Below are 25,236 nucleotides of genomic sequence, written 5' to 3' on the forward strand. Positions count from 1 at the left end.
AAATTTTGTTTCTCGTTTTTTGTTTCTCTCCTACCCATAACAATGGCCCACGGCCCAAACAGATGCCGTTGGCAGCCTCAAGTCGAACTTCGAGTGGAGCTGCCGCAAAAGAGCCAAGTCAGCAACAACAACAAAAACAAACAACAATGCAGTGACAGCATTCACGCTATATATTATTTACTTTAATAGAGCCGGAGACCGCTTAGTCGGGAGCTCTCGGTTGGAGTTGGGAAATGGAAATGACGTTGACGCTGCGCATGCGTAATCCGAAAATTGAAAATTGTTGGCGACCCTTTTTTTTTTTTATTTATTATTATTAATTGTTATAATCATTAATTTCACAAACATTAAACATTTCACAGTTGATACCCCCTCCCCGCCAAGAAACACATTAATTAAAGCTGGCGTTTCCGTTCAAAATAAATGCCAAATATGTTTATATGGCATTCGCAAATTGGATAAATATTTTTGAAATTGTTTTGTCGTAAATACTGATGATTTCGTTACCCGTTTCGGGTATTCAATAAGTGCAGTTGTCGACTGCAGGCCCACACGAAAATTGTTTCGAAAAACATCAAAAGTGAAAAACAACAACTTGAAGTCATATGAGGGAGACCAGTTTTGAGTGCTGCTGAACCAGTTGGAGCGCATCTTCTATAGCCATACAATTTTATTGCAAAAATATTGAAAAATGCGTTAAAGCAACAACAACAACAACAACAACAACAACAACAAGATCGACAATGACAGCATAAGCTTTGTTGGTCACCCTGACCTTAACACGAATTTCGGCTTAATATCAAGTGGCAACTGGCTACGTGCACAGCCTTTGGACAAGTCGGGATTGAGACAAGAAAAAAAAAACCATTTCAATTTACAACTGATATTTTGATATTTTGTAAAAATTCGACATGCCCGATTACAATTTATTGCTGAAGCTTAATAGAAATTCCTTGGCCGGTTGAGTCATAAATGAGATGAATGGCGTTGGGTCGTTGAATTAAAACCCCCAAGGCATCAAAAGTCATTAAACGTTGTCTTGTTTTCGAGCGCGCGGAATTTGTGGTTATTAATTTGCGTGGGTTTTTTGTTTTCGCATAATCGCGCATTCCCACATAGAAAGAAAGCCAAGAATCAAAAGAACTGGTTTTGAAGCTCACAAACTCAAACGGAAACTGAATACTGCATACATGGTTTATTTCGTAAGCATGTGTCTACAATTTTTGTTTATATTCCTATATTATTCTATGGCAAGACATACCCGCTGTTAATATTTGAAAACCCGTTAAAAACGGTTGATCGGTTAAACGGTTATTCTGTTAACGTCAGTTCCAACTGTCGATAACAGCAACCGATTGTTCACCTCTAGTTCGATTGCATGATCTAGCTCAGAGGTTCAGGGGAATAAATTACTAACGGAATTTATAAGTGTAAACTGCATATATTCGCTGTTTTTATTGCGACGCAAGTTATTAGGTTTTGTTTGCAAATAAGCAAGATAATTCGCATAAGTTTTGCTTTAAGTAAATACAATAAGCAATTTTCGGCAGCCCTGTCAACCCTGCCAATCAGCTGCAGATGTCCAAGCTAAACAACAAATACAGAAAAAGAAGATATTAAACTGAAGCACAACAATAACAAATGAGCGCCCTCTTTCGCAGTCTGAGCAATTTTTCGACAAAGCGCGAGAATGTCGTCAAAGAAGCGTTGATAAACACACTGAACGAAAATGCCAGAGAAATCGAGTTTGAAGTTAAGCAAAAAGGATTGGGTAAGTCACCAATTCAATGGAACGACAATGACTCATGAAAAACTCTTGCAGAGGTGCTGGGCTTGTGTGAACAGACGAGCGCCTTGTGCACTACATTGGAGGCCGTGTTCCTGCACGGGTTGAAGGACTCGTTTCTGTGGGCCACCATCAATGTTATTGCTGGCGATGTGGAACGGCGGCCGGAGCCGAGCTTCTGGTCGCCGGCTATGGTGTTTATGCACAAGCAGGTGATCGAGCAGATTCAATGCCTAAGTCAGATAACGTCCGAGATTGGGCAGTGCCGGGCCTGGGTGCGGCAGTCGCTCAACGACTCGGTCTTCTCGGCATATTTGAACAACATGCGCAAGAATGGGTCGGCTTTGCGGCCGTACTATAAAAAGGACGCGCTGCTTAAGGATAGCGAAGGCTTGGAGACAGCGGCAAAGATTATGGAGAGCCTGGAGGCCTATGTGTCATTCGATTTGCCCGTCAACTCAAGTCTGTTGAATCAATGGCCTGACTATGCGCTGCAGCTGTCTGATCTGTGGACGCCGGCGCTCAAGTCCTGTCCGGTGCGTATTACACAAATGGAAATTATACCACCACCTAATGATGTATATTTTACAGATTAGCAGCGGCGTGGATGTGGTCAGCTCGTTGGCTACGGAAATTGTGGCTATTCCTACACCGCAGCCACTTCACACCAATGAGCTCTTCTCGGAGTCCATTTCGAATAGTCCATTCAGTCGCGGGGGTCACTTCGGGAACCCAGATCTGAACCAACAAGAGATTCTGGATTTGTTCATGCAAAAAGTCGACGAGATGGATATTATTAAGGAAGAGCGATCGCCCACTTTGGAGGAGACACAGGAAGCAGATATAGCCGCAACCGAGGCTGAGCCCGAAGCCAGCAGCAGTACTCAGCGAGTTCGAAAGCGTTCCATTCGTCACATCGAGGAGTCTTTCGCTGAGTTGCCGCAGGGCAGCAATTCTTTGACGAATCTAATGCAGACCTCTTGGTCTGCCGATCTAGATGCTCACTCACCGACAGAGGAGTCTGTAACACGGTTTTTTCAGCGCTCTGTCAGCATGAGCAGCGCCACAAGCCTGCGCTCACCTAACACGGATCGCTGCAGCTACAATGCACTGCTGCGAAAACACGAGAGCAACCGCGAGGATGGTGCTGGCTGGTCGCAGATCTGGCAAAAGTTTTGCGCCAGCGCCTCAACGCTGAATGTGGCACAACTGCAACAGCAACGCGAGCCTGAACCGGCCGTCACAGATGACATGAGCGACCTGCATTCCCTTGACGTAAGCCCAGTTGTGATTTAAGTTATCAAAGCATATACATATTTATCTACTGGCAGACCAATTCGGATTTCGAGCTGATCCACTCCAACTTTGACATGGCCGAGCTGAAGCAAATGGTTTCCCAATTATGTCAGCTGCCCCGCGAGCCAGGACTCAATGCGCAGGGCTTTCTGTGCAAGGGGTGTCAGTATCCTTTGGGTATTGGCGACAACAACTTTCAGTGCGTAGATGCTGGGCCATCAAATTTAGCCCAATATTAATCTATTCTGTTCAATCTTGTCGCGCAGAGTTTGTGCCTTTAGTGGCAGTTACTATTGCAACACCTGCATGGACTCGGAGGCTCAACTCATTCCGGCACGCATCATCTACAACTGGGATTTTCGCAAGTACAGCGTCAGCAAGCACGCGGCGTTATTTTTGGCCGAGTACCGTTCCCAGCCGTTTTTAGACATGCAGCTACTCAATCCCAGCATTTACTTTGCCTCCGATGCCATGGCCGAGCTGCAGTCACTTCGCATTCGCTTGAACTTCATACGTGCCTATCTATACACCTGTGCGCCGACTAGCATTGAGTTGCTGCAAAATCATTTCTGTGGCCGGGCGTATCTATACGAGCATATTCACCAATACTCCATAGCAGATTTGGCATTAATACAACGAGGAGCGCTTTGCCAGCAGCTGCAAAAGGCCTTCAAACTGGGCGAGGCACATGTACTCAAGTGCCGGCTATGCCACCTGAAGGGTTTCATCTGTGAAATCTGTCAGAGTCCACGAGTGCTCTATCCGTTCCACATTGCAACCACATTTCGGGTGAGTTAACAGCAGAGCTATTCTCATATATTTGTATAATTTTCTCTGTGTGTATACGCAGTGCGTTTCGTGCGGTGCTGTTTTTCACGCCGAATGCCTCAACGAGCACCAGCCATGTCCTAAATGTGAGCGTCGACGTAAACGCGAGGATCAGCCTCTGCAGGAGGCGGTGCAGGATCTAAAGCTCAAGCATAAAACCTCATAGGCAGCCATTTAGTTTGTAAGCTACAATAGGAGATTGCTCAGCGTCCCCAAATACCATATATATATATTCATTTGTATTTAAAGTTTAATAAAGCTTATTATTGTTATAGTTTGGTTGGCCGTTCGCTGTTGCACTGCTGGCAAAAACGATATTATTTTAACTACACTCTAGCCTATATACATATGTAAATATGCGCTTGTTGTTAATATATAAGAAAATCAAGAAAATCCGCATTTAAGCTAGAGATTGAGCTACCATCCCGATAAAATGCTTACATCAAAAGATATATTGGCCGGCAGGCGTATGTAATTCACAACGAGTTCAAGTAGCTGCTACTTTATAACGCATGCAATGCGTTTTATATGCTAAAATAAATAAATGTTATAATTCTTTAAACATTTTCACATATTTTCACAGATAAATAGAGCAAGTAACAAATAAAACTATTTCGGCCAACCAAATTTAGCTACTCAGGTTTTCGCATTAACTATACAAACATATTCTATTGTTTTCTCGGAGATAATTATAGCAGATGTTTTTTCCCATTCTTCGAAGAACCCTTCATTAGAAGCCTTTAGTAAATCCATTCCAGAAAATGCATTTAATTTTTCAATGGTTTTTTAAGTTTATTAATATGCGAACTTTAAATGCAATGATATTGAATAGAATGTTTATTTGTAATATGCTGGTAATTTAGCTCTAACGACGCGACGGCAAAGGTCCAACAACAATGAATTTAATAATAAGTAATTTATTTAATGTTAGTGAATAATATATATTGCCCTAGGGGTTTTAACAAATACATAATATGGTCGAAGAATGCATAAACAAGTAGTTCGAAATGTATCACAAACAAAAATAATAATAATACAAAATAGTTTTAGCTCCTCGTGATCTTGATGTAAAATGTGACTGTGTGAAAATGTGAAATGGGATCTCGTTGGAAAACCCTTCGGTTGTGCTTTAATTATTTTTTTTCAAAAACATTTGTGTGTTTGATAGCTTTTAAAAATATATATATATATATATATAGATATTAATGTAGGTGTACTTAAAATTTGAATTTGAATTTAACAGTTTCAGTCTAGTTAGATAGGGACAGCGACAGAAACGCGCCTAAATATTTATAAAAGGGTATTCCGTGTTGGTGTTGTCTCTTCGATAATTTGACTAACTTTGGTCTAGATTCAAATGCCGCTAATTGTTATGTACAGAATTTATATATGTATATGTATGTACGTGTACGCATTATTGTATTAGCCTGGGAAGACACTAAACTAAATATAATTTGCAGCTAAGCTCAACCAGCTTTAACACAATTAACTCAGTTTTCCTTCAGCAGAATTTTCCCTCCAATTGTTTCGTCACATTTGCTACATCTATTTGTATTTATTTTAAATACACAGTTCTCATTTTTTCGGGCTATATTTCATAGACTTTATACAACTTTACCCATACACACACACACACACACACGCAGGCACGCACGCAGTCGGACTCGGCACAACACAACGTTAATGAGACACACACCCATACGCACACATGCACACATATATACAAAGCATAAACATGGATATCATTTACAGTTATGATTACAGTAGGCTCCCAGATTAATAGACCGTCGAATTGCGTGGCACACTTGGCGCCGGCTGCGATTTTGGACGCACATTGACAGCAGCTGCGGCGCCGCCGCTGCCGCCGCCGCTTGCTGCGCTGCTGCCGCCATATAGAAAGCTGGATTGCCTTATCACAGACACTGTAGCGGCAGCCACGCCTGCCTGTGGGGGTGGTGCGGGGGCGCGGTGTTTCTTAAGCGGCGCATAGGCGGGTTTCAGCACCGTTGGCGCCTTTGCATTGTTGTTGCATGCAGCTGCGCTGTTGTTGTTGTTGCTGTTGTTGTTGTTATTTGGCATCAAAGTTGTTTCTGCATTTCAAGCGTGAGAGAGACAGTTAAGTTGGGAGAAAGTGAGAGAGAAAGTGGGAAAGATATATATACATATGTAGATACTAAGTACGAAGACAGTTTGAAGCGGCGCCTGTTGCTTAGGCAATGGAATTTGTACAAGCAAGCAACAAACACAAATGATAAAAGATCAAGACGAAGAAGAAGAAGAGGAGGAGAACCGATCACAGGGATGCGGAGGACAATACAACGCGTGTCAAATGTTGAATGCTTAAAAAGTTCAATTTTCCTTTTGGTTTTTTATTGTTCATAATAACTTCAAATAAAACAATAATAATGTGCTTGTGTGCTAAAATTAAATATTCATCGATATTAAAAAAAATAACATACGTATTTGTACGTGTGTTTATAGATAAGATATAAGATAATCATATATAAAATAAAATGAAGCCGATTGTAGACAATACATACGACAATACATAAAGTAAAATCATGCGCTACAGAAATACAGAAAGAATGCATGAGGACTTGGACATAATGCAAATTGTAGTATGAGGCTTAACATATACACACATACATACATATATATACATATATGTGTGTGTGTGTAAACATGGGTCTCTATAATAATACATAATATGCGTGTGCTTAGTAATAATATCGCTGTTTCCCTTGCTAACATACAAATGTTCGCATATATATATATATATATATGTGTGTGTGTGTGTACAAAGTATGTATGTATATAAAAAAATATGCTTTTAAACAAAATTATGTGGAATAAAGCTATCAACTCTTTATATATTTATATATATTTAACATTTTTAAACATAATCATAAATTGTAACGTTACATTTGATAGCATATGTGTTGTTGTTGTTGTTCTGCGCGTGTGTGTGTGTGTGTGTGTATAGAGGACAATTTAAAATTGCATCGTTGTATATAGTTTTATCTTCTCATCGAACTCAAATGCTACATTATATGTGGTGTGCTTATAATTAATAATAAAAATAATAATAATATTATGCATATCATTATGTAACAGCATTCCGTGTATGTGTGCATATAACAATAAAATTATGTAATAATAACTTTAATAATATGTAATAATAATATTTAATAAACATAATCATAATATGTTGTTCGTAAACACGGCGCGTGAGTTTGCTTTAACAGTTGAATCGACCCACACACCTACACCTACACATACATACACATACACATACACACGATTACACACATACTCACATACTTATGTATACATCCTTTACATACCATTGGTTGCCTTAAGCGTGCGACTAGGATAGATTTTTTGTATATTTAGAAACGGAGGCGGCTTCGGAAACTCGGTGACATTATGAAATCTTTTGCCAAACTTTGCCTCCAAATCGATGACCAGCCGACCAACAGATGCGCCCGTTCCCGCTCCAGCTCCCGTTGACAGGCCACCGCTGCTGCCAAAATTGTGCGTCGCATTGGCCATGTGCGTAGGCGGCGTCAGCGGGGCATTCGCCCGAATGGAGGAGTGACGCTGCGGCGGCACTGGAGCCTGCTGTTGCTGCTGTTGGGATCCAGTCTGCAGAAAGGATAACATGCATTTAGTTGGGCGATTCTAGAAGGTTAAACGTGCAAGTCTCGGTTACGCTTCTCTTTTGATTGTGCATCAGCATTCTGTTAGCCTTGAGCCTGTTCAGAAGGCACTCTTTGATTTGTTGCTACCTGAACGGACAGCCAGCGTTTCACATGCCAAGTGCAGCAGGCGCAGGATATAGAGTTAACTGGCAACAATAACGCAAATTATCCTGCACTTTAAGCACACACAAGCGACAACAAAACGAGCGTGCGATGAGCGAAAATCCGTAACGGAGCTGTTTGGGTCACGTATTACGTGTTGGAAAATCCATAAAGGTACTAAAAAGCTAAACGCAAGTGCGCAGCGGAGAGCAAAGAGCGAGCGCGCAGAGCGCACACCAAAGGAGATGCCTCAAAGAGAGGGAGGGAGGGTGGGAGGGGATGCTTGTTGCGTGAGAGTGTGCCTGTGAGAGGCAGAAAAAGAGAGCGAGCGAGAGCGAGGCAAAACAGAGCACCCCCAACGTAGTTTTTGCACACTGTGCGAAACGTTAAGCTGAGTTTGAGCTAAAATATTCTTAGCAATAAATTGCAATTCTTATTGATTGTTATTTATTATTATGAAGCTTGGAATTTAAATGCCAAGTAAATCAGTGTTATGAATTGCAATCTGAAGGCCTTTAGAAACGGGATTTTCAATTACAATTTAAAAACTCATTAGAGATTCGTACCGAGGCAGCTTGCGACCTTTAATTAAGAGTAATTTCTTACAGTGTAAAATTACTCTGCTTAAGCAGCTGCAACATTATTTCTGCGCTGACTGCCGTTACCTCTGGCATATGCGCCAACTTGTTGTTGGCTACTTACGTGGCTTGACTGTCGCTGCGGGGGCGGAGGCGGCGGGCAGCTGCGGTGGGGCGGCAGCGCTGGCGGATTAATGGGCCCACCGTTCAGAATGATGGGATTGACCTTCTCGCGCATTGTCGCCGACTTCGGGCTGGCGGTAATGCCGCTTGGCGGTGTCGGCGGCGTCGCGCTGCCGCCGACGCGAAACTGATCCCGCAGCGCGGCGACGCTGCTGCTGCTGCTCGAGCTGGAAGGCGGCTGCGGCGGCGGCGGCGATGGCGCTGACGTGCTGATCCCCGCGCTCTGCACCAGCGCCGTGTTAACGGCACTGAAGGGCGCCGCAATGCTGCTCAAATTGCTGTTCGAGATGCTGCGCGATGGCGTTGGCGGCGGCGGCGGCTTGACCGAGGGGCGTGCTGCAAGTCAAGAATCCAGAAATTAAAAAAAATTTTTAAACCAAATAAATAAATATATAAATTAATCAATTGCTCAAACTGCCCATATATGTAAAATTATATTGAAATCATTTTTAAACCCTTGTAGAACGTAAGTACTATAATTAACAGGAATTGTTTAAATGTGCTAGAATTACATAACATTATATAACATATTATAACATTACATAACATATTATAACATTATTCTGTTAACACCAAATGTTGGTATGGCTTTTGGGTATTTCTATTCCTTTTTTCCCGCAACTGTACTGATTATAAATTACAGTTTTTGAAAAGTTTTAATATACTAAATTGCTTGTAAAACAGTTTAAGTATAGCCAGAATCCTGGGCTTAGTTCTTTGTGGAGAGCCCTCTTGCTATTTGGTCCTTAATCTACTCCAAGATTAGGATCTATAGTATACCAAGGGCAGATTATAAACAGAATACCCGTGCTAATGAATAAGCTAATGCAATTGATTTGAGAAACAGCTGTACATATTAACATATTTACTTACTCTTTGGCGGATTGGGTGCAGCTCGAATGCTGCCCGTGATGCTGTTGGTGCTGCCGCTGATGCACTCACCGGACTGCAGTAGCATCTGTTGCTGGAGCGGAGCGCGCATTGTGCCAAAATGTTGTTGGGCGGTGGCGAAAACGGGTCCGTTGACGCCGCCAGCAGCTGGTGGAGATCTACGAGAGCAGAGAGCAAGATTAACACGGAGCTGTCGAACAATGAAGCATACAATGCAATGCGTTAGTAGCTAGCGTGCAGTCATGGAGCAGGAGTTAAGCTGGAAAACTAAAACCAACCAGATGAGCGCATCTGAGGCAGTTGCAAACAGCGCAAGCGGTGTGCGGCCAGAGGCCTGTGAAGGCTTATAGAGTGGCGAGTGAGAGTATGTGGGGCGATGCTATACCTGGGTGACTTCATGCTGTGATGCCGCGCCACCGCCGGCCGCTGATGCCCGTTGGCGAGCGCCAGTTGCTGCAGGCCCGGCGGCTTTGGCGCAAAGTTTGGCTTGCCAAACCCAATGGCCGGCTTCTGTTGCTGTGCTGCGGGCGGTGTGGGCGTGGGCGTGGGCGAGACATTACCACCACCAATTGCTGCTGCAGCAGGACCACAACCAGCACCACCAGACCCACCACCACCAGCACCGCCAAACAGCGTTGATTTATTGGGCGCCAAATTGCGCAGAGTTCCCGTTGATGTTGTTGTTGCTGTTGTTGCTGTTCGACTGGAGTTTGTTGCTGCTGTTGTTGCGCTTGTTGTTGTTGTTGTTTTTGTAATTGAACTATTTACAAAACTATTGCCTAACGAGATACTGTGGATGTGTCGGTTCGATTGGTGGAATTGGGGTTTAACCAAAATGCCCGGCAAAGAAATCAAAAACAAAAAAAATATGCAAAAATATACAAAAAAACATGTACAAAAGTTCAAAATTCAAAAGTACAAATTACAAACATATATAAATATATATATATATATATTACAAAAAGTAATAAATTAAAAAAACCATAACAAATAGTTACACACATCTTGGTGGGCCGATCCCGACCCCGATCCCGATCGGAGGCTGCCCCATTTTGGAGCGAGAGAGAGACTTACCTAAGATTAGCCGCTTTGCTTTTCACGCTCCCGCTGCTGCCGCTCTCCGAGAGCGTGGGCGATGAGGCTTTCGGCTTGGCATTGCCATGGCCATTCGCAGTCGTTGACGTGGACGTGGACGTGGGCGGCGCCGTACGAGGTATGTTCATGCGGTCCAATATGGAATCGCTGGAGTTCTAACAGAATAGAAAACAATCAAACGGGAAAGGTAAAATCGCATGGGTTACTTGTTGTATAAAATGCGTTAAGCAACATATATAAATCTTTTAATTTAAAGATCAGCTAATACTAGTCAGAGATTTGTGATTGATTATTATATTACGGCAGTTCAAATTAGACAATAAATGTCAATGATATCAACTTGGTTTATTAACGAGAAAAACAGAAGGAATAAACATTGCAAGTGATATTTAATAAGCCAACAGATGTTGGTGTAAGTTCTATTAAATAATAAAACGTCTCTGGTTATGGAATCGGAATACAATGTAATCTGTTCAAAGAATCTCTCGATACTCTTGAGGCAAGCGCTATCCAACTAAGTATTCACGTTCGAGTTCGTACTCGAACTTGTACTTGTGATTGTTTGCAACAGAGTTAAAGATCTATTTTAATTCAATCTGCGGTAAGACTGGGCACTCGGATGCCTAAATAGATGTATATAGGATCGTAAAACTGTGTTATCCATTCACAGAATTTTCCGATACTCTTCACGCAAGCGCTATCCAAATAAGTATTCACGTTCGAGTTCATACTCGAACTTGTACTTGTGGTTGCAACCGAGTTAAGGCTCTATTTTAATTCAATCTGCGATAAGACTGGGCACTCGGATGCCTAAATAGATTTCTATAAGTTATACTCGCTTTGGAACTCCTTGTCGCTGTAGTCGGCTCTATTAATAAACAAATCGCAGTGGCTTTTCTTTGTGTGGGTCTCCACTCGCGTCACTCACCTTTGGCGGCTGCGGTGGTGGTCCGCGATTTGTTCTCAGATTGGCTTCGGTTGCATTGATATGTGTGCTGTTGCTTGTTGCCTGTGGTTGCGGTTGTTGCGGTTGTTGCGGTTGTTGTTGTTGCTGTTGCTTCTGACGCTTCAATGTTAAATGCTTGGTGAGCTCTGCGTTAAAGTCCATGGGTCCATTGTTGCCGGCGGCGCTGGGGGGGCTGTTGCTGCGCGTCGCTGCTGTTGCCGCTGACGGCGCTGCCGCTGTTGGTGCTGCTGTAATTTATGATTGTTGTTGTTATTATAAATAATATTATTATTATTGTTGTTGTTGTTGTTGTGCGTGGGTGTGCGTCCAAATATTCAAAGCGGAAATCAATTGAGCAACAAAACACACTCAATGTTCATTTGCATAAGTGATATATATATATAGTTTTTTTTTTTACTTACCACGAACGCCATTGACTGGCTTCAGCTTTGGCATCTGCGACAGGCCTTCGAAAAGGCCACCCAATTTGGGCGCCCCATTGCTGTTGATGTTGTTGTTGTTGCTGCTGCTGGTGTTGTTGTTGAGCGTGCGCTTCGAAGCGGCTGACGCTGCAGAGCCGCCGCTGCTGCCGCCGCCGCCGTCGCCATCACAAACACGTCCGGACAACGCCGGACCGCTCTTGTCAACTGTGGCCGTTTTGCGCAGCTTGGTGCCCTTCTGAATGGAGCTAAGTAGCGCGGAGCGCGGATCAGCACCGCCTGCTCCGCCGCCGCCGCCCAGCTTTAGTCCGCCCATAGCCGGTGGTGGCGGCGGGCCCGGCGGTGGCGGTGGTCCTGGTGGTGGGGGTATGGCCATCTGTAAGCAAACCAGGGCAAATGTTAGAGCAAGCCGTGAGAATACTTAAAGCCCAGGCGTAGGCTGAAGCTGCCCGACAAGGATTACTTTCTGGCAGTGCGTGCGTCGAAGTAGACGCATTTTGGGCTTTCCGTGGTATCTGTGCCCGGCTCGGATTCAAGACTGTGACTGAGACTGAGGCCACAAACTCGAGACGCGCTCGAGCCAGCGGCAACTGTCGCCTCCCACACACGTTTAATAACTCAGTTTCTATACTTATTATATTTATGTATGCCCGTCGTTTGTTTCTTGTCTTGTCTTTTTTGTTGTTTCGAGATTGACGCCTCGATAAAACAAAATAAAATCCAAGCGCAAACAGCGCGTAAAATGAATGCCAGACCCGCACAGTTTGGCAGTCATTGGGCGAAGCTCCCACAGAATCCACAACAACAAAGCCCACGTGCCATTGCCACAAGCTCATACATCATTGTCTATGTATCTGTGTGTGTGTGTGTGTATGTACATAAGTATATGACTACATGAATGCAAATGATACTCAAAATTATGGCTAATGCTTTGCATTGACCTGTGCTTATTAACATAAAATAGTTTTAAGCATTGTCAAAATAAATAACTGAATGATTTAAACGATCTCTGTCCATTGCGACATCTACAGATTCAGACATTTTCAGATAAATATTAAACTGGCTGGCTTCTAATATAATATCCAGCCACAAACATGGTAAAACAAGTAAGAGGCTCTCTCGAAATAGTTATAAAATTATTCAATTATTCAAAAAGAGCAGTTCGATAAAGATTTTTATCGATTGCTTGGAAACGAGGCGAGTTATCGATTATCGGAAATAAGCTCGTACAGGGCCTAGATTCCAATTTTCAAGTCTCTAGCTCCTATAAGTTCTGAGATCCTTGCGTTCATACATACGGACAAATACATTATGCCCTTTTTACCCATTTCATCCTATCAACTGCAGCTTCGCCCATACCTTCCCACTCTCTCAAAGCTACAACTTGTTGGGAATTATAAGCATCAAGCAACGAAACGCAGCAAAGCGAGCATGAGTTAAACGGCTGTAAGGATATAACTTTAAAGCTTGATATTACATCGATTCTTCTTCTTCATTCATAACTCATAATTACTGTTACATTGCCAGCTTTTAAATACCTCACCTCACAAACAGATTAATCAGCCAATAATAAAATCAATATCAGCCCTACAATTATCCCTGATCTTGATACCAGTGACCTTTGATTTTATTAGCAGCTGATAAGAGCTGATAACGAGACCTGAAAACTGTGTCAATTGCAAATAACAAATGACGAGAAAATGAAAAGCTGTTTGAGTGCATTTTATATCAATTGAATAGTTATTGACATGGAGCTCTTGGGAACAGTCAATATAATTTACATTGTATGTTTCATCAGTTGCTATGCCGCGAACAATGCAAGGGTAAGAAAATTGTTAAGTGTACTTCAATTTAATATTCAACTAAATACACTCTGAACAGTGTCAAGATCTGGAAACTGTGCATGAAACGGCACAAAAGCTGCTTTCAAGGTACGTAGAGAGAGAGTTATAATTGCAATGTTTTGCAAAGTTGAATGTTTCACAGTCTAGAGAAGCAGTTGGAAGCACTCAAAGGATACGAAGCAGCTGATGGTTCCATTTCCCGTAAAGATGGTATGCTGGATTCTCAGATTTACAGACTTTAAGGTTCCCTCACTTGAAAAAATATTTACCCACAGACAAAACATATCCCACATCCTGTTTGACGTCCCATTTCAATGCAAGTGGCGTATATACGATACAGGTGCCGGGTCTGGCACCGTTTGCCGTCGCCTGTGATAATTGCTTTGCCGGATACGGCTGGCTGGTCATTCAGAGGCGACTGAATGGCAGCCTAAACTTCTATCGCAACTGGCAAGAGTACAAGGACGGCTTTGGGGATCCCCGTGGCGAGTTTTTTATTGGTCTGGAGAAACTGCGTGCTATCACAGCTCTGGAGCCCTTTGAGCTGTACATTGTGCTCGAGGACTTCGACGGAGAGACACGTTTTGCCAAATTTGATGAATTCGCCATTGGCAGCGAAGAGGATTCGTATGCACTCAATGTGCTGGGCACCTACTCGGGCAACGCGGGCGATTCGCTGCGTAGTCATCGCAAAATGAAGTTCTCCACCTACGATCGCGACAACGATCGCGAGTTTGCCAGAAACTGCGCCTTTCTCCACGTGGGTGCTTGGTGGTATAACAGCTGTGTGGACAGGTAACTTGCATAGATTGGCACCTCTTGGTATATCACTTATGTGATGTCACCTGCACCCTCACAGCAATCTCAATGGACAGTACATGGAGGGCGGCAAATATGAGGAGAAGCTCTTCGCGCGCGGCATGTGCTGGAGGGCCTGGCGTGGTCACAACTACGGCTACAAGTTCACCCAAATGATGATTAGGCCCAAGTGCCGAACCTTTCCAGCTTCCTTTAAAGGCAACAAGGTCTCGCAGCAGAAATGTGACGCGATTCCTTAACTCTTCAATTGCATGCACAGCTCACATTTATTCCGGACTTGTCACAGAATATGGCTTCATAATCTTCCACTCGATTAGTATGCTGAATACGCATGGCTACATTTTATTTTCAATTCCAGTCCCAAATGATTTACAAATATTTTATTTCCTGGGTATACTTATATATCTATATGAATAAATCTACCCTGCATTCATATTTTAGATACATTCAGACGACATTCATTAAACCCGCGATAAAAACTTGACCTACGTTTTTACTTGTCGCAAATAAGAAACTCTAGAGGCAAGCAAATGGAGATACCTTGGAGATACCCTATACCAAGGTCTAAAGTACCCTTTTGACCTAAAACCATATATAAATTCAGATTTAATGATTTGTTATATAAAAATAAGTTTTCGTTCATTCAACCTTTGAACCGCATTTATTATCCAATTGAGGTGAATTTAACAAAAAGTGTCTCAAATGAATTTTCACAAAGATCTGGGAAAATGATTTTAAAGCCGATCGAATGATTATTTAAATCGGACTAAATTAAAACTCCACCCAAACAGAGGAAGCTTGGATTCTGCGAAAAGCGTGAATGACTCTCAACAAATTGTTCATAAAAATCTTTGGAAATGAATCTGAGTTAGGACAAACAGTCTTATATATAGACTTTACACAATAAGTTCCCAGATTTATATATATATTATTATTATTATTTTCAGACAAATATCTAAATGTTGAGGATTTTATTGGTATGGAAACACGAAGGAAACACGTAGTTTTTATATGAAAAACATTTTCGTTTTCAAGATATCCTAATCAAGCTCGGCAATTAAGTGCTCTGCTTTCTTTTCGCATATCGAGCTATGTCCCTTGTATGGAATGAATACTATATTATATAGGAACAAAGTGTTGTATATATTTGTTAGGGTATTTAACTGGACGAATTCATTTTGGTTTAAAATTGTATAAAAATATTCATGTATGAGAATGAGATGAGTTGTCTAAGTGAATGACTCATTGAGGCTATTTGTGTATGGAAATTAGAAGCTCATCAAAACCAGAGATGTTTACAAGTTTGCCACTTAATACATTTGATAATAATAATATTATCTTGTTAAAATGTTCGTAATACTAAGCATGAATAGAAGAAGTATACCCCGTGCCCACCGACTACTGGGTACAATTATAATCAGAGCAATTAACTAATTCGAATGCACTAAATGATTTACAGTTTAGTCTAGATTGCGAGATCAGAGAAGTAATACATAAGATCGTTGCATACATGAATTGCAGAGCTGGAATAACTGTACTCTTGTTACTCTCGTGGAGCTTCATTAAAGCGGAGGATCTTTCAAATGATGGAAATGGAGCAGGTCCAGCAAGAGGACAATTGGGAAAACTTTACGAAAAGACTGAACAGCTTATTTCAAGGTTTGTGGGAAAAGGCTTACACTTTATATGATATAGTTATTTAATCTTACAGTCTGAAAGTGGAACTAAGCCAGTTGAGAGCCAGTTTAACTACAGCAGCAACTCCGAAGACTAAGCAGACGGGTAAGGCGAAATCTCATAGCTACGGGAGCCCTTATATAGCCTGTTTATCGGAACATCTCTAGGTTATCCGCCCTCCTGCCTGGCGGCAATGATCAACACAGACGGCATACACACTGTTCAGGTGGCGGGTCTGGAGCCTTTTCCGGTGTCATGCGATACCCGTACTGCTGGCGCCGGCTGGACAGTCATCCAGCGTCGTCAGGATGGCAGCGAGAACTTTTATCGCAGCTGGGCCGAGTATCGGGCCGGGTTTGGCAATCTGAGTGCTGAGTTCTTTATGGGCCTGGAGCCGCTGCACTTTATGACGCATGCAGAGCCCTACGAGCTGTACATACACCTGGAAGACTTTGACGGGGAGACGCGCTATGCCAAATACGATAGGTTCGTCGTGGCCAACGAGTCCGAGTCGTATGCCCTGAGCAGATTGGGCAAATACACGGGCGATGCTGGGGATGCGCTGAGCTATCACGTGGGCATGCCGTTCGCCACATACGACAACGACAAGACCCGTAACCGCTGCGCCCTGACCTATGTGGGTGCCTGGTGGTACAATTCCTGTCAACATAGGTGCGTATGTTTTGGGCCTTTGTCTAGCTATCTTCTTCCAAAACATTGTTCCTTTTGCAGCAATTTAAATGGCCAGTACGTGGAGGGCGGCAGCTATGAAAGAAAGCTATCGGGCCGGGGAATTTGCTGGAAGAGCTGGCGGGGCTACGACTACGGCTACAAGCTGACACAAATGATGATAAGGCCAAGGTGCCGAGCAGCTTCATCGGCGCCCTGAGGCCATCGCTTATTTATTTATTAGTATTTAGCGTTTGCCATTTAATTATTGATCGATTTGCCGTTGAATCATGCTCCGTGCGTTCGAATCGAAAGATCTTGATCAGTTTTAAAGCTTTTCAGCACTTTATTTGTTTCATCGTTATCAACTACACTTTTTATTTACGTTTTGATTATATTTGGCTCTCTTGTTGTCTCTCTCTCGTTGTTGCCCGACGTTTGCTTTTGTTTTATGTATTAATTTCGCTGGCGCTCACAACATTTACAAGAACAATAACAAAAACATTAACCGTAAAATGTACGTTGCACTCAGCTCGCGAGTCGAAAATCAACTGAAGAACAACGGCCGCGCATGCGACGCCAAAGCGGAGAGCGTTAGCAGCGCAGCAGAAGAGAGAGAGAGAGAGAGCGCGCGAACAACGCGACAAGCTTTGAGGGGGCGCAGGCGAAAAGAGAGCAGACCAAGCAATTCATAAAACTAGCTGTTAAGGTCGACGCGGACGCAGCCAGAATCAGCCGACAAAATCAGCGTCGAGTCAACGTCGCTGTGACGTCACACATTTTCGTTGTCGCCGTGTGATCGAATGCAGCGCGAGCCACTTGGACAAAGACAAGACATGGATAAAGAAAGACAAAGAGAAAGACAATACAAATAGCAAAGAGAAGCCGCAATGAAGACGACGCTGCAGCAACCGCATTTCAGCACCTGACGCTGACAAAACGCTGATGAACGGTCAGCGCAAAAACTGTTTAACTGTATCTCTGGGCCAATGTATATATATGTGTGTGTGTGTGTGTGTGAAACGTGCGATATACTTGCAGTCTTGCTTCAGACTAGCTTGAGTCATTTACTAGCACAGTGGGGCGAATCAGAGCGATTGCATGGCAGTTGCCACTGTGCCGTGCGCACTGGAAACTCCTTAACAGCCAGGCATGAATCATGCTTCAGCTTGATTCAGTCGCTAGACGGTGAGAGACGCTGACAGACGGGAAGACGCTTAATTGAACAGCTGCTAAATGGCCGCTAGCTGACAATGATCGCAATGAGCAGAGCACTGACAACATTCATCTCAAATTAAAGTGAGCAACCTATTTAGTCATCCAGCGCATTTGCATAAATGTAAAAAACATACATGCGCACATATTTATGTATGTTACATCATACGATATGTGTATGTATGTGCATGCATTAGAGTGCTTTACAAGTTAAAATACGTTGCATGATTGGAGGATGCATGTTTTTAATAGAGAGAGATTGCAAATCCACAATAAACTTAAATCGAATAAACGAGGTAATTTTTTAATTCATTTTATTTACCTAAATAAATAACAATTATCTAATAGTATTCAGATATTTTTTCGTTCTCTGAAAGCACTCGTCACCGTTTTTGAATCTACGCGATATTACTATCATCACAAGTATTGACAGTAAGAGTATTATGTATAATAGACCTTACTAATTTCAAATTCTAATCTAATAGCTATATCATTCAATATATTTCAACAAGTTTTTATGATTTTTGTCAATTTTTATCTATGATATATTATTGTAGGTCCAAAATGTTTTGAAAATCGAAATCGCTTACGATTTATATAAAATCACGTTCAAAAAATGTAAAAATACTCTACAATAAAAAAGCTTATCTGGCTTTCTTCAATATATTGTATTCTTAAAGATATCATACATCCCGAATAGATGTCGATCGATTTTCTGATCGATTTTCTAATTGATCTAATCGATTTCAAATAAACGCGATCTTTTTGTCTCCAAATCCTGTTTGACTCCGAGATCGACGCCTCAAGGCTTATTCTTGAATATTTTTTTCAATGAGCTTAAAAATAATGCTGAACATTTTCGAAGTTTACCCATTTAAATGGACTCTGGCAGAAAATGCGCGCTACTTTAAAGAATTTACCGTATAAGTAAATATTTCTGTTTTGTCATATCTAAGTATACGCCAGCTCGAACCCCAGAAAGTAACATCAATTAAAGAGCGGGGGGGAGCATGTCGTAGACCCACTATTCATGTTTTGATGTTGGGGGCGTTTTGCGGCTTGGAACTTACGCAATGTTTGCGATGTATTGTCTTACAGACGAGGAGGAGGAGGCCCGCGAGCCCGACCACAAGGCCCGGCCGTGCATTTCAAATAGGCGTGTTAACACTTAACACACCATTTGACTTGCATAACGGCAATGGATATTCGCTTTTGACAGGGAAATCAATTTAGACGCGTTTTGCGGCAACATTTCCGGAGAGGAGCCATCGAATGACCCGAAAACGAAGCGTCGTGCCACAAATGCGTGCCGTAATGATTTGCGAAATTGAATTTGATTTTATGGGCATACACGCCCTCAAACAAGAACATTCGTTCCGCCGTATTTGGGGGCAATTAACTTGATGACAGTTTGGGTCAATCGAGGAGTTAAAAAGGGTGGGGCGAAGTGGCATTTTATTGTCACAAACGCGGCAACACACCTCGAAAGCATTAATTGAATAAGTGGGAATCGCGAGCCAGGATAAAACAGCAATAAACTCATTCGTATATTGTTTCCCGGACCGATTTTCCCCTCTGACGTGTGAGTCATTCCGTAACCAACATCAATTCAATGCTCTGTCTTGAAGGAATGCCAGCGTCGACCAGGCTAATCCCAGTCAATGAACTTGAACTGCCAGGCGTTATCAAATTGATATTACCCGATAATACATAGAACATATAGAGCGCGCGCTTCTTTCCCAAGTAAAGGCTCTTTTTCAAATATCGCCAGGTATTTTTGCTTATGCACTGCAAAACGATAAGTTTGTCGTCTTCCAGATAAGATATAGCGACTATACAAATGCCTGGTGCCTAATGCCTTTAAATTTCCAGTAAATTATTTGCCATGAGTCAGAAGCTCACAAGAAAAACCCTAAATTGTGTGCACGCGTTTATTTGACACATTCCGAGCACATTTGCAGAAGTGAATAGAAACTTTGCGTATTCTTAAGATCGGGCGATCCGATTGAATCATCCAATCCAGCATGAGTACAAATCGTATATTGAAATTCAACCACAATGAACTGAGTCGATTTAAGTTTCCAGTCATATTTTTGTCGATTTCTCGCCATATTTCCAAAATATCAGTAATAATCGATATTGAGACTTGGGTTTTTAAAGCATTATAGAATAGTATGCATATATATATATATATATATATATATATACATATATATTCTCAAATCAAATCTTCAAAACTTATGAAGATCGAAAAATATATATGAAAGTTATTCAATATTAAATTGCGTTATCATGTTGGAACTTATATTAATATATATTTTATGATTTAATGAATTCAAAGCGTAAACCTTTAAACCAAAATATTATATTGACTGGGAGGTACTGGGGATTTGCTAGTCGAGCTACTCGATTACTTGTTTAACCTAAATCACACAAAAATATCTACATTAGCAATCAACCAAACATACAATAATATTATGCAAGAATACAATTTAGATTATGCAAACGAGAGTTCTGAGTCAGACTTTGCAACAATAGCTCAAGTCCTTTGTTTCGTGATCTGTATTCAACAAGGAAGAATGCTTTAATCGAGAGTGCGAGTTAGGGTAATATCCTTTGAAGTCTTAACCTTTGAAGTCTTCTTTTTCTATAGATCAGTCGATCAGTCGAAAATTAGGTTCATCTTGATCATCTTGATCCGTATTTGTTATGCTTCCTTAATATGAGCCAAATCTATTCAGTCAAAAACTAGAGTCTATTTCGTCTGGAGAGATCGGTCAACTAGTAGGATATTACATGGCAAAATGATTTTCATAATCTGACATGTCAGCAAAAATGAAAATAACTACAAGCTTAAAGATATTCTTACCATCTCATTTCTTTTAGAATCAATTGTTTGTCTGATGAATTGATTAAATGTTCAGCAAGCGAAAAGAGTATTAAAAACTTTATATCATAATAAAAATGAAATAATAATAATATACACAAGACACAAGATATATATTGCACTCGAAACCGGTTGGTTTTAATACGGATTAAATAATAAAATCATCAAGTGTCAACAATAAACTTTCGCTTTCAATTTCTTTTCGTGTCTGTCTTTAGTTTTGGGGTTTGTCTTGGCCATCGGCCATCGGCCATCGGCTGGCATTGGCTTCCAGACGCAGTTCACGCAGTTAATTAGCATTTCAATGTCTTTTGGGCTAACAATTGTAAAAACTGAACGCCGTGCTATTTAATTGAAATTCCAAATGTCTCGCAAATGATAATAATATGTGACCGCAGTGCAAAGCATTTTCAGAGATGAAAATAAACAAATGCGGCATTTGCACCGCTTGCTATGACATCAGAGCAATATATATATATATATATATATATATATATATATATATTTATTGTGTATATGTAGCCGAAGATCGAGGTTTATATATGTACAACACGTACGTAAAGCAAGAATTTTTGTTTACAATAAGTAAGCACATATCTGAGATCATTTAACAGACAGCATTGGGAGAGCAGAGAATATTATCAATGAAACTTGAAAAATTGATGAGCAATCGCGGATTTTGCGTATAATTTAAACAGGCTGAATCACAAACAAATAAACTGGAAGTCATTCGATTTTGAAAGAGTACGCATTTTCACAGTTTAAGAAAGAATCCCAATCATGAGATGAAAAACATTTAACCTAATGTTTAAACACGCTCAACGTATATTTTATTGATAAATAATGTAATTATAATGTATTATTCGCTAGAAAGGGTAATATAATAAATATAAAATATAGACGTATCTAAGCCAGTTGACGAGGTAAGTCGATATCCTATAGAACTTAAATAGTTTACGAGAAACTCAATATTAAATATAAATTACTTTTATAGGAATCAATTTCAGTGTAAGTTAGAGATCATTTTGATCTCTTTATAAAATATTTTCTCTATCAAGATAATAATAATATATAGTAATTGTAAGCTATATTCCACGCATGCCTTGAATTCAGTATGCATTATGCTCAACCATATTCTCTTACAACAACAACAACAATAGCAATAACAAAGTGAGGCTCATTGTTGGGTTTATTAAAATGCGGTTTCCAACACCGTCGCACAATACTTAAATAACTAATGCAAAATATTGCAGCGTTGACATGGGCTCAATGACAACAACGGTGTTGAGTTCACTTTGGGTTTTGCATGTATCACAATAACACGAGGAACAAACAATGATGTAAACAATCAACATTTCAATGAGTCACCAATCTCCATGCGAATTGAGGAAGCGAAAGGCACAAAATTGTTTGTTTTTGATACACTCGATATCTGAGAGTTTAGTAACTATGACATTCAGTTTATTCACGATCTGTCGTAAAATACTTAACTATGGAATATTTTTAGAGACAAACATGACTATTTCTTATTTAATTGCACATTATGTAGTTATTGTGTGCCGCAGACTTTCAAGATTTTTAATACATCATTCTAGGCTTTGTCATTCTCGCGCTCTAGGGTATATTAACATTATCATACATCATTCAAGGCAATGTCATCCTCGCAGGGTATTTCAACCTCGATTTACACGTTTTATTTATAAGTTTGTACGAGAGCTTTTTAATGATTCAGATCATAAGGAAATGCACATTATGCTGCATATATCATGCGTAGCAGACGTGCCAATGAAACTGAACGGCAGCTCGAAAAGTATTGCATTTTCGTGTTTTACAACACTTGACGAATGGCCGCTTACAAGGTTGCAATCTGAATACCATTGTCAAAACTGCAGGCACGCTATCTCAGCCTCTCTTGCCAAGTGTTTTTATGGTGCATGTGTGCGGGAGAGTAGCGGACGAGAGTAACGGATTTCCAACAATAGAAAACGTTGACGTGCCTTGCATGTGCCTCCCCCCACCATGAACGGGTCGCCTAAATGACATTGAACTCGAGCATGTCTGCAGTTTTAGCAGTGGCATTATATAACATATAGTACTTTTTACCTTCCACAATATGTTCCTTAACTGGAAATAGTCGACTTTGGAATAAATGTTATGTATATATATACGGAGCTTGGTAAAAATGTGTCATACTATATTCCAGTTATCTGTAGTTTGAGTACTTATGCACCCACACACATAAAAGCAAACTTATCGAAACCGATTTTAACATTCTTTATTGACCCACAGCAGTTTGCAAAGGAAATACCTGGCAATAGAGTTCGATAAATGCAATTTGTGTCTTCTACATTGAACGTTGCTTGTAGAAACGTTGCTAACTATTCTTTAGAGCTACGAAAGTACGTGCACACACACACACACACATAACTGTTGACGGATTCTTTCGAGTGTTATATTGTTCATGTTTTTAGCGGCAGGTTCGGTTCAATGCTCTCATCATACATACATACATGTATTTACTTTTGTGCGAGTATTTTCGCGCCTAGCCCAACTTAAAATCAACCCCTGCACGAAGGCAATTGCAATTTGCCAGTGGCGGGGCGCATTGCACTCTTTGTAGGTCAGTGCTGGGCCGATTTGTTTGTTGTTGTTGCAGTTGCAGTTGCAGGTGCAACGTTTTGCTTAATGTGATTAAAACAAAATATGACAAATGGCAAAATGACAGACGAGCTGATAAAAATCAAAGCAAGTTTATTGCACCACAACTTATTACAGGCTACCAGCTGATCGTGCCGGCAAATTACAGATTCGTTATTGCGAAGGTAAACACATTAAGTTAAAAGCATTTAAATCTTAATTAACACTACTAATACGATACTTTTTGCATCGTTCAGCTTGTGCAGCTTAACTAAAATGATCATTATAAAACTTGATTCAAGAAAATCTTGCCAAAAATGTTACATTTGGGAAACAAAATTCTTAATTATAATAAAATGTTCACGAATATTTAAAAAATATCTATTATATTGGCAAATAGCAAAAAGCTCTTGAACTGATACGCCTAGTTGAAGTGTTTGCATGTGTATGGGAAAAGTATTAGGCACATACATACATACATATATATATACACACACACATACATATATTACCGTCCAGTTGCAGATAAGATATCGGAGCGACAAACTGCCCAGAAACGGCAACGATCAATTTGCATTGTTCGTATCGCATCTAGCACTTGGCATACATAATGAACTCACTATTTGGAAAGATTTACATAACATGTAGCCTACATCCATATAACATATATATTTATTTATCTATATACCATGTCTGGGGAAGCAGGTGAAGACGAAATGGCAGAAAAGTCAAAAGCTATCGATAAGCTGTAAGGGAAGCCAGGCAATCGGTTATCGATATCACTTGAGACTTTTTTCTTACTTATTTGCTTAAAGTCTGAGCAGCACAAAAAAAAAATACTCTTAAAACAGGTTAATTTACAAACAAACTTACCTTGAAGCGGTTTGACAGCTGATTCGTTGTTGTTGCAGCGATTATTCTCTATGTCGTTGGTGTTATAAGCGCGAGGCGAAAGCCTTCACTTGCACTTGACGTTTGGATTCTGCGTCACTTTCGATCTTAAATTTATATTAACGCAAACAAAAAGGCTACAAATTAAACAATTGCGGCGCAATGAAACAACAACGTAGCAGACGCATGCATTGCCCGAATGTTTTTGTTGCAGGTGGGCGGGCGCTGGTTGCGCGGTCAGCAATTTAAGAAGTTGTTTTGCTTGTCCGAAATCCACTGTATAAATTTAATAGGTCCGATTTATATAAAAATGTAAATGTAAATAAAATTTCCTAGTAAATGTGCCAAAAAAAAAAAAAACGTAGAAACTATGTTTGATTAATAGACACATACACACACGCACACACACAAGCGCATACACACACGAGCAACTTGGGACTGAGAGATTTGTGCTTTCTCTGTCCGCTGCATTAACAATTAAGCGCACTTTGCATTGTATGCCATTAAGTTGATTGAGTTTTACGCTTTTTATGCATTTTTTATGTTTGGCCGGTTGCTGGACATCGCAATTCTGCTAGTGTTGTTTGCTTTGCATTTGTTTTTGCAGGCGAATATTAGTAGGCAGGATAGATAGTTAGCAAATACAACCATGTAACACTAAAGACTTTGGCAGCGGTACGACTGATATCGATAGGCTGTGGCAATACGCGATGATTTTTAGCCGATGTCTTGAATAAGTGTTGGAAACCAT

The 25,236-nt window shown here is 40.9% G+C and overlaps 4 protein-coding genes across 7 annotated transcripts; 3 read left to right on the forward strand and 1 right to left on the reverse strand.

Annotated features, from left to right (window-relative positions):
* The first annotated feature begins 1,595 nt into the window (after window positions 1-1,595).
* Window positions 1,596-4,431, forward strand: LOC115758996 (pleckstrin homology domain-containing family M member 1). Its single transcript, XM_030699838.1, has 6 exons — window positions 1,596-1,771; window positions 1,823-2,322; window positions 2,378-3,061; window positions 3,118-3,281; window positions 3,349-3,871; window positions 3,933-4,431. The coding sequence occupies exons 1-6, from the start codon at window positions 1,642-1,644 to the stop codon at window positions 4,074-4,076; spliced, it is 2,145 nt and encodes a 714-aa protein (XP_030555698.1). The 5' UTR covers window positions 1,596-1,641; the 3' UTR covers window positions 4,077-4,431.
* A 699-nt stretch (window positions 4,432-5,130) lies between these two features.
* LOC115758714 (WAS/WASL-interacting protein family member 2) lies at window positions 5,131-24,818 on the reverse strand. Of its 4 annotated transcripts, none has more exons than XM_030699497.1 (9): window positions 24,468-24,818; window positions 11,829-12,222; window positions 11,389-11,654; window positions 10,440-10,615; window positions 9,751-10,155; window positions 9,348-9,523; window positions 8,416-8,810; window positions 7,255-7,555; window positions 5,131-6,000 (listed from the first exon to the last, which is right to left on the reverse strand). In XM_030699497.1, the coding sequence occupies exons 2-9, from the start codon at window positions 12,220-12,222 to the stop codon at window positions 5,687-5,689; spliced, it is 2,427 nt and encodes an 808-aa protein (XP_030555357.1). In that variant the 5' UTR covers window positions 24,468-24,818; the 3' UTR covers window positions 5,131-5,686. The 4 variants fall into 4 exon arrangements, with proteins under 4 accessions (XP_030555357.1, XP_030555437.1, XP_030555589.1 ...); XM_030699577.1 differs by lacking the exon at window positions 24,468-24,818 and adding an exon at window positions 17,241-17,340; XM_030699653.1 differs by lacking the exon at window positions 5,131-6,000 and adding an exon at window positions 6,749-7,179.
* LOC115762794 (microfibril-associated glycoprotein 4) lies at window positions 13,595-15,124 on the forward strand. Its single transcript, XM_030705151.1, has 5 exons — window positions 13,595-13,669; window positions 13,728-13,777; window positions 13,833-13,900; window positions 13,966-14,485; window positions 14,550-15,124. Exons 1-5 carry the CDS (start codon window positions 13,595-13,597, stop codon window positions 14,746-14,748), a joined length of 912 nt encoding a protein of 303 aa, XP_030561011.1. The 3' UTR covers window positions 14,749-15,124.
* LOC115759079 (techylectin-5B) lies at window positions 16,006-17,212 on the forward strand. Its single transcript, XM_030699951.1, has 4 exons — window positions 16,006-16,168; window positions 16,221-16,291; window positions 16,354-16,858; window positions 16,919-17,212. Exons 1-4 carry the CDS (start codon window positions 16,020-16,022, stop codon window positions 17,073-17,075), a joined length of 882 nt encoding a protein of 293 aa, XP_030555811.1. The 5' UTR covers window positions 16,006-16,019; the 3' UTR covers window positions 17,076-17,212.
* Window positions 24,819-25,236: the final 418 nt, after the last annotated feature.

The sequence above is a fragment of the Drosophila novamexicana genome, unplaced genomic scaffold (assembly GCF_003285875.2).
Source record: "Drosophila novamexicana strain 15010-1031.04,08,12 unplaced genomic scaffold, DnovRS2.1 tig00000008-arrow-pilon, whole genome shotgun sequence".
NCBI classification, from domain to species: domain Eukaryota; kingdom Metazoa; phylum Arthropoda; class Insecta; order Diptera; family Drosophilidae; genus Drosophila; species Drosophila novamexicana.

Bases quoted from the DNA above. Each gene is read 5' to 3' on its own strand.
- LOC115758996 (XM_030699838.1), top strand. From the start codon at position 1,642: ATGAGCGCCCTCTTTCGCAGTCTGAGCAATTTTTCGACAAAGCGCGAG. The intron at 1,772-1,822 runs GTAAGTCACCAA...AAACTCTTGCAG, and splicing joins AGTTAAGCAAAAAGGATTGG to AGGTGCTGGGCTTGTGTGAA. The intron at 3,282-3,348 runs GTGCGTAGATGC...CTTGTCGCGCAG, and splicing joins ATTGGCGACAACAACTTTCA to AGTTTGTGCCTTTAGTGGCA.
- LOC115758714 (XM_030699497.1), bottom strand. From the start codon at position 12,222: ATGGCCATACCCCCACCACCAGGACCACCGCCACCGCCGGGCCCGCCG. The intron at 7,556-8,415 runs GTAAGTAGCCAA...TCCTTTCTGCAG, and splicing joins CGCAGCGACAGTCAAGCCAC to ACTGGATCCCAACAGCAGCA. The intron at 6,001-7,254 runs GTATGTAAAGGA...CTTGAAATGCAG, and splicing joins CACGCTTAAGGCAACCAATG to AAACAACTTTGATGCCAAAT.
- LOC115762794 (XM_030705151.1), top strand. From the start codon at position 13,595: ATGGAGCTCTTGGGAACAGTCAATATAATTTACATTGTATGTTTCATC. The intron at 13,778-13,832 runs GTACGTAGAGAG...AATGTTTCACAG, and splicing joins GCACAAAAGCTGCTTTCAAG to TCTAGAGAAGCAGTTGGAAG. The intron at 13,901-13,965 runs GTATGCTGGATT...ATTTACCCACAG, and splicing joins TTCCATTTCCCGTAAAGATG to ACAAAACATATCCCACATCC.
- LOC115759079 (XM_030699951.1), top strand. From the start codon at position 16,020: ATGAATTGCAGAGCTGGAATAACTGTACTCTTGTTACTCTCGTGGAGC. The intron at 16,169-16,220 runs GTTTGTGGGAAA...TTAATCTTACAG, and splicing joins ACTGAACAGCTTATTTCAAG to TCTGAAAGTGGAACTAAGCC. The intron at 16,859-16,918 runs GTGCGTATGTTT...TTCCTTTTGCAG, and splicing joins TACAATTCCTGTCAACATAG to CAATTTAAATGGCCAGTACG.